The 8,720-nt window shown below is 45.8% G+C and overlaps 1 protein-coding gene across 2 annotated transcripts in view; it reads right to left on the reverse strand.

The window, feature by feature from the left end:
- Positions 1-6,056: 6,056 nt before the first annotated feature.
- The window catches only part of NHLH2 (nescient helix-loop-helix 2), a 3,931-nt gene continuing 1,267 nt past the window's right edge, over positions 6,057-8,720 (reverse strand). Inside the window, exon 2 of one of the 2 annotated variants that reach the window (XM_027681586.1) lies at positions 6,057-7,487. In XM_027681586.1, the coding sequence (XP_027537387.1) occupies positions 7,030-7,467 (438 nt within the window). In that variant the 5' untranslated portion in view covers positions 7,468-7,487 and the 3' untranslated portion in view covers positions 6,057-7,029. Of the gene's footprint in view, positions 8,667-8,720 lie in introns of those variants that run through there. The other variant, XM_027681585.1, reaches the window with a different exon arrangement.

Raw genomic sequence — 8,720 nt, forward strand, 5'->3', positions numbered from 1 at the left:
TTTTGCTATATTCTTACCGAGAATGGAGAACCAGAGCTGCACATGGAATTCAGGATACAGATTTACTTTGGTTTTATGCAATGGCATAATGATGCTCTCTGTCTTGTTCTTTACCTGTTCTGTTCTCTCAACAATGATAATAATACCTTGCATTTCATTTTCTTTTTCGGTGACACAAAGAACCAAGCTGATGTTAGCATGAAGCAATATATCATAACTACTTGATCTTGCTTTTATGTTTGGTTCAGGACCTATCAGTTATATGTGAAATGTTCTCTCCTGTGTGCATCACCTTATTACTTTATTTAGATTGAATTTCTTGTGCTATTTTATCAGTCTCGTCTAGTCCTTCTGCAATTTTTCATGGTCAGCCCTTTTCTTTATTATTTCAAATAACAAAAGTCCAATACAAGTTTGTGGCTCTATCCTATAGGAATAATTTCTGGGATAGTCTTGAAGCCTGTCTTAAATATTGAAATTGCTTAAATGGCCAGAAGACCCTTGATGTTGGGAATATTGAGTCTGAGATGTGGGAAAGAGTTGTCTTTGAATGCTGTGATTGTGCACAGTCGAATTCTGCTGTCTCCTGCTCTGCTCTGTTCTGCATTTCTTTTCTTTCTTTCTTTGTGTTTATCTTGTCTATGAGTCCTTGCTGAGCTCTAGCCCTGGGGTTTGCAAATCTTTCTGCCAGTTCTATGCACAGAATTGTTTTGAGCAAGGAGACAGAGGATTTCTCTGGAGGATAAATGTTATATGACAAACCCCTTGTCTTTTGGTCCTTGAAAAAATGTTACTGTGCTAGTCCATCCCTCTGGTCATGATTAAAGTTGTGGTGATCTCTCATGAGTAATTTTGAATGTCTAGATAACAACTCCTTCCAGTTCCCTTCCTGCCTGATGCCTGTCTGTTCCTGGGCCGAATTTGCTTCTAACCCCTGAGTAAGCTGCTACTTCTGACTTGCCAGAGCATATTCTCCCCATCCACTCATACCCGCAGCTCTACCCAGCCACTCATATCCTTCTCCTTCCTCACAATTCCTGCTGCCATCTTTTCCCATGTTTGCTGCCTGCCTTCTCAGGTGCTTTTCTTTCCTCATTGCTCCCTCTGCGTGTTCTCCAGGTTCACATGTGCACCCCACCAGCCTCATACAAAATCCTTCGTGCTGTGCCCAGTCTCTGCCTGATGTGGACCCTCCACCTATGTGACCTGGCTTCTTCTGCCTTTCTCTCTTTCACTCCACACTGCTTTTGCTTTGATTTAAGCACTTTTAATGACACCTTTTTTTCATCCCTTCTTCCAGATCTCCTCTGAGTTCTCCACAGAGAAGCTTTTTCTTCTCTGATCATCTTCATGTTTCAGTGAGGAACAGCAGAACAACTGTCACCTGTTGTTTTCCAAGTGACTCTGTGCCCCAACACTCCGAGAGCTATCATTTCACACCCCAATGTGTGTGTGCATGCTTGTGTGTTTGGGAGAAAAAAAGTATCAAAAACAAGTGTGTGGGGGGGTGATGGATGAGAATTTTGTATTAATTTGCTAAGAATGCATTAAGCAGATGGGTGGGTGAGAGGTGTAACTTCTGTAACATCACCTGCTCTCTCAGGTCAATTGGGTAGAAGCCTGCACAGATTAGAAGCGAGACACCAGCCCTGTCACTATACCCCTGAGCTGCAGCACCAAGAAGCTCCCTGTGGGAGCAAGAACTGGCTGCACTGCAGGGGATGGGCTGCTGGTGGTGGCGAAGGAGCAGGACTTCTGTGCAGTCGTCCCACTCTCGGGGACCTTGAAGGGCAGGTTAGCTGTGGGGAGGCCAGAAGGAGCAGCTGCAGGGAGGGGAGCAGGAGCTTCTGACAGAACTGGGCCGTGAGGACTTGGTGGAGAGCAGTGGTGAGCAGAGAAGCCTGCTCTGAAGGGACAGAGGAGATGGCATCAAAGAGCACTGCAGTGAGCTGAGAAAAAAGCTGCATTAGCTGGCCCAACTTTGTGACTGTGCTTGTGTGTCTGAAAGGGGACGAAGTCTGAGCTCTCTTTCATTTTAAGCCTGAGTTATTCCAGCCCAGTGACTCAATTTATTTCTGTCTCTGCTCCTAATATTTCTCTTTCAGGTGGCTGCTGCCTGGTTTTGGGTGGGGCTGTGGGCTGGGGCAACTCGTGTTTTCAAGCTCTTATCGGCATCAGTATGATGTTCTGCTTTTCTTTTCTGTCATACTGCAACCCGCTCCCCTCCCCTTCATCCCCTCCCTCTGCCGGCTCCCAGAGGAGGCGACAGACGGTCCTGTAATTTGGTTCCATTCGCTCGACTGGAGCAACACCTGCCCCCCTCTCTGGGGACAGGAGGGTCTCATCCCAAACCATGCAAGGAGCCAAAGATGAATCTGAAGCTCACATGCAAATAGAGCCCAGGATAAAACAACACGGCCATTCTGGGCAGGAAAGGCAAAATCCGTCACCAAGGGAAGAGGCAGGAAAAACGAAATCAGCTCTGAAGAAATAAATAAGAAGCGCCAGGAGATTGCCTTTTCCTTTTGGGTCGGTTGCTACTGCGCTTATTGATCTGTCCCACCCTGGAGAATAAACTGAGAGTACTGAAAAATAATGGCTAATATCAGAACACATCTATTCACCCTAAAAGAACTGGGTTAATTGGGTTACAGGATGGCTAGATGGATAGATATGTGAATAGATAGATAGAATGTTGCTTGTACTTCTTCACAGCTATATAATGGAAAAGGTCCATTTCTTTGTTGAGTTTCATATACCACATCCTCTTCAGCTCCCTACCCCCCCACCTCTCTCTCATACATACGCACATACTCTTTGCTAGAAATACAGCAAATATATCAAATCACATCCAAGACCCTCAGAACTTATCTGCTGTAAGTGTCAGTGGTAATATCCTATCTCACTCACCCACTTTTTAACACAAGCAATAAGACACTACTCTGTGACTGGGGAGTAGCATGATCCTGAATGCACGGAGTACCATGCACTTTGCTGGTGAGTGGCTGTCTATGGCTAGAAAGTCTTCCTTTTCTATGTGCATATGTAATAGCAACATAAATGCAAGCCCATATTTTGGAATATTTTGTGCGTTAGGTGTTTTAATCTCTTAGGAAAGTGTATGATACTCAGATACAGTCCTCCCTTAGCTGTACAGTCCTAAGGAAATCAGTATGTTCATTTGTAGGAGTTACTTTTGGCTTACTGTCTGTCCTCATTTGCTGGATCAGGATCAGGATCTGTTTCCAGGGTTCAGATGAATGCATTAGATGCCCTAATAATACCAATGTGAATGTGTATTTTGCCCCATGTCCCTGTGAGTCCATATGGGTCTGAAAATGTGTCCTAATAGGTGTTATCACCTCATATTAAGGGTGCACTGGATATCCCTTGTACTGGGATATTCTAGATCTATCTATTGGAAGTACTTGTTCTCTGTGAATGCTGGAGGTTTCCATGCAATGTTTTATGTATTGGATTGAGTCAGGCCTAAAATACCTCTGTTAGACTCAGCTAAAGGTCCAGAGGTAGTACTCTGCCTTCTCTGTCTTTGAGTGCACTTTCATGGTTTGTAGGATGACCTCCTCCTTAGTTGTGAAAGAAAGGTACCTGAATGTAGTTTTAAAAATAGGAAATATTAACTGTGTCTCTTCCCTGCCAGTTGTTGGATTGGCCACACATGATACAAACTTCTGCTGAGCAGTTCCACCCTATTCCTCCTATAGTGTTGTCATTCAAGTTTATTCATTCCTTTATTGATGAGAGAACCATAGACATAGGCAAAGTAACTTTGATTATATAATTAGACTTCATTGCCATCTAGCTCAGACTTGCAGTGAGGTGGAGTTAAAGTTGTTTACCCATTCTTCATAAATCCAGACTTTTGAACACTTGGCCATGCAGCTTTTGAATTATATTGGCCTTGTATCATGTACATACTACTCAGCTCTTTCCCAAGAATAAAGAAAGGGGTAGAATGGCAAAGCAAAACCTACATTCTGTTTTCAACTCTTATCAACTGCTAGATGACAAAGAATTTCCTTCTTGGTGCCAGTAGGAAAAAAAGAAGTGGTTGGGATGGTGTTATGGTGGTGAGAGGATATAAACAAGGTGGTGAGCGTATGAAAGTGAAACAGGACTTGTAGGGAGAAGCAATATCTTCCATCATATAAACCTTAGGAAGAAAAGGACATATCTTTAGGTCAGGTGCCTTGACCCTTCTGCAGGTTAAACTTGAGCCTTGATCCTGTGGATACCACCAAAAGCAAAGCCCTTCCTGCCCTCTCTCTGAGTGCAAGCAGGCTCTCTGTTTTTTCAGGAGGTGGTAGAAATGTAACAACCCACAAGATTTTCTTACTTCCAAACCTGAGCTGTTCCTACACATCTCCACATTGCACACTTCTGTGCTCACAACACTGGGGCCTCAGTGGCTTCTCACCTGGGCATCCCATGGCTGGGATCTTGAGACCCTGGGCTAGTAAGTGCTTCTTGATCCACAACACCTTCACTGCATGGACCTTTCTTGAGCATTATCTCAGCCCACACCCTGACACGTGTGCAAGACCCCCCGGCGGGGGAAGTGAGGCCAGGGGGAATGTGGGGTTCACACCTACTTATCCCACAACCAGTGTGCCTGAATCAACTGCCAGTGACTGCAGCCACCATACCTCACAGTCAGATATTGCAGAGCACTCTCTTCCCTAAAACATGCATTCCTCACTGTCAAGAAGGAAATAATATGGTTATCTTTTTATTAACTAAGTCCATACAAATGCTGGTAGCATGAAGACTTGCTGGATAGCAGGATTTATGAAATTGCTCAGGCAATTGCCATCAAACTCTACACAGTGCCAGATATTGAGCCTAAGAAACAAGCCTGTCCCAAAGGAAACGAGCTCCAAAGTTGGTGGAGTTATTTCAGCCCCAAAAGATGCAGAAATTGAAAACTGTGCATTGAACTACCAAACCAATGTGTGCTCCTTTGGGACATGGCAAGCATGCCACTTGGTAGAAAGTGGAATTAGCAGCGTCTCTGACAGGTTTTCTGCATGGAGCTTTTCAATTGGTCAAGACCACACTTAATTAAACTGCTGTGCAAAGTGTCAGCCATAAAAATAGGATGGGGGGAGGGTAAAGCAAGTAACAATGGATGATGCAGCCACCAGAGTCAATGGCAATATTCAAATTATAGGTAAAATTAACCTCTCGTGGAAAACAATAAAAGGATTTAATAAATGGGATGGTATACAGGTCTCACATTACTCAGGTAATAACCTGTCTGCCATTGAGTCTGTATCTGTTCTGTGTTTCAAATGACAAGATTTGGCAGTGAAGCCTTATATAAAAGGGTATGGTTGAGGTTTTCTAAGGTAGGGAAAGGGTTCAGGATTTTTCCTTGGTTTCAGTAGAATTAGACCTGGCCAGAGAGGGATCAAAGCTGAATTTAAACAAAAGCAAGAAAATCCAGTGCATTCAGGTAGGATGAAACATGTACATTTGGGTGGCAAAGTCAGACATATCAAAGAGCAAGGTGGCAAAAACAGGTGCTTGCAAGCTTCAGATTGGATTGTACAGCCTGAACTTTGAAATGTATGACCAGATGCCAGTCAAGATGTGACTGGGAAAAAGTGACAGCAAGGGTCCTGTGTCTCCTCTGCATTTGGGGCAGGGCAGGCAGCTGAGAGTGGCTGGAGCAAGGGAGCCGTGGGGGAAGGACTGCAGTCCATTCTCCCTAGGAAGAGGCAGGTAACCTGTTGAAGCTTTCCCACGCACGAGTTGAGAAGCCTGTGCAATCCTTATTCATAAGGGCACCACATCTCTGTCTTACAGAAAGACCAACGGGAAAAATAATTAGGAAAAAACAGCTTTTATTTGATACTTTTATTTATATGCAAAACAGCTCACCATTCATGAGAGATATGAAAAACGCATCAGATAGAAACCAGATTTATCTATTTTCACTACAAAATATTGCATTATATAAAGCAACAGAGACACACAAAAAAACCCTGAAAAAGACTAAAATCTTTGGATAGCAGATGTGTTTTTTCTTTTTCTCTTTTGTCCCTAGAATGCGCTTCTTGTTTTAAGAGATTCACAGCAAAGAACATGAAACATTTTCAGGTTATAGATTTTTTTTGGTTGTCACAAAGGAAAGCAGTCCTGGATTTACTTTTCTTTCTTTTTTTTTTCTTTTTTTTTTAGGAAAAAATGTCCTTTCCTAAAAATATACCACACACATACACGCCCACGCTCACTCCCACACACATGCATGTATACACACACGCACATATACACTCACAAAGAAACTATTTCCCTTATAAGCGATTTGCAAAGTACTTTTCAGACAGAACTATAGATCAGAATAACAACAAATCTTTTAAAAAAACTCTTCTAGTTAAGTGCTAGTGGTTGTCAATCCCACACAAGAAAAGAAAGAAAAAAGGTCAAGAACAAATGCCTTGATATATATAAAATATACTTATAAACAGGAAGGGAGGGGAGGTTTGTGGTACACAAGTGCAATATAATTGGAGGGAAAAAAATAAATTAAAAAGAAACCACTGTATTGATCCCAACAAACACTCATAAAGTCAAACATAATATTCCACAGGAGAAAGTGTAAACACCCGACTATAGAAACCAATTGGCACGAAGTATCCAAAGTAAAATTGCCACCACTCTGAAAAATAAATAAATCTTGAAAAAAATAAATTGTCAACTCCTTCTACCATAAATAAAAAATAGTTATTTTTAACTGCACCCATGGGTCACACGTTTAAGGTCACAAGTAGATGTTTTTGGATATATATAAAGGGGCACTTGACAGCCTGAAGAAACAATCCGGTTTTACACTTCTCTTCGAAAAGCGGGCTCTCGGCCGGGCGGGAGCCCGCCCGGGGAGGGAGGGAGGGCAGGCAGTGGGGACCCCCCGCCCCGCCGCCGGCCCCGGGGAAGGCGCTGCCCGCCGCGGCCGGAGCCGGGGCCGCGGGCGGGGGATGTCCCGGGGCTCCGGGCGCCCGCCGGGCGCTACACGTCCAGCACGTGGTTGAGATAGGAGATGTAGCAGATGGCGAGGCGCAGGATCTCGATCTTGGAGAGCTTCTTGTCGGGGGGCAGGGTGGGCAGCAGCTTGCGCAGCTCGGCGAAGGCCAGGTTGAAGGCCTCCACGCGGATCCGCTCACGCGTGGCGTGGGCCGAGCGGTACTTGGCCGTGGCGCGGCGCCGCCGCCGCTTCTCCTCCCGGCTCAGCGGCGGCGGGTGCAGCCCCGGCCGGCCCCCGCCCCGGCCCTCCCCGCCGCCACCCCCGCCGCCGCCCCGGCCCTCGCCGCCGCCGCCCTCGGCGGGCTCCGGGTCGGACACGCAGCAGCTGAGAGCCTGGGCATCCGCGCCGCCCAGGGACTCCGGGTCGGAGGGCGCCGAGGAGGGGTGGTCGGAGTCGGCGGCTTGGTCCGGGCTAAGCATCATCTTGGAGGGGGCGGAGGAGCCTTCCCGGGACAGAGAAAGCGAAGAGAGCGGGTCAGGACACCGGGGATACAGGGGCAAGGCACAGGGCAGGGACACGGGCAGGGACACAAGGGACATGCTGGTCCCCGCGCCTTGCCCCCGGCCCCGGTACCGCCTTAGGGAGAGCCGGGCCGGCAGCGGGAGGGCGGGTCGCGGCTCCTTCAAGGAGTACTAATGGGAGGAATATCGGGGTAAACGATGCCCCCTCATTTAACCATCCCCTTTCTAGAGTCTGACGGCAGCTTCAGCGGAATATACTCCCTGCCGTTATTCTGGGCGCTTGCTTGGGTGTAGGAACAGGCCCGGAGAGCAATAATAGAATATATATATTTTTTCAAACAAGCTAATATCCAGTGGCTCAATATTATGTCGATTTCTCGTCCCCTACCCCGAATTTTAAGAGTCTTTTCTGGTCTACCAATTTTTGCCTAACCATTTCTCTTTCGGTAACACTCTACGGGATCCAGGCTACAGACATGATGCTTTTAAATACACAAATCAAGGTTCCTCATGCATAACAAGGCCAGTGGGGAGATTTATTTCCCCAATCCCTACGGGATCTGATGTATTTGCTAGGCTCTCCCCTCCGCTCTTTTCTTTGGACTCCTGTTTTCTTTTTTTTTTCCTTTTCCTCCTGCAAATTGTGCATATAGCGTTTTGCCAGTTACCAAACGGGGATGTTGTGAGAGTCTCGATTTTCTAAGCGTGGGATTCAAAAAGAAACAAAACCCCAAAGCTGCGGCAGAACTTTTCCATCCCTTTAAATTTTCCCTCCTCTCCCCTCCCTGCGCGAAAAGGGGGGGAGGCTAAATAAATAAATAAATAAATGCGAACGTGCCTTTCAAAAGAAAATTGAATCGTATCTTCTTGCGGCCTCACAGAGCACCATCTGTCATGTAGACAGCAATACAAATCCGAGCGCGTCCGTGGACATGCCGGCATGTAATAAAACAATACATCAGGCAACTAGTGAATAACCTTGGACACAAATGTGTGTGTGCGTATGTGTGTGTGTGTGTTTACGGCTGGGGTGTCGAGTGAGGTGGGGAGCGAGACCGAGGGAGAACATCGCGTCCTCCCTTCCCCCGAATTCAGACTGTCAAGTATTTCCACATAAAGTTTCCAGGGAAAGTCCCACTCGGGCAGCAGACCCGGTTGGGAAAAATATAATAATAATAATAATAATAATAATAATAATAATAATAATAATAATA

The sequence above is a fragment of the Neopelma chrysocephalum genome, unplaced genomic scaffold (genome assembly GCF_003984885.1).
Source record: "Neopelma chrysocephalum unplaced genomic scaffold, ASM398488v2 Primary Assembly neopelma1_60, whole genome shotgun sequence".
NCBI classification, from domain to species: domain Eukaryota; kingdom Metazoa; phylum Chordata; class Aves; order Passeriformes; family Pipridae; genus Neopelma; species Neopelma chrysocephalum.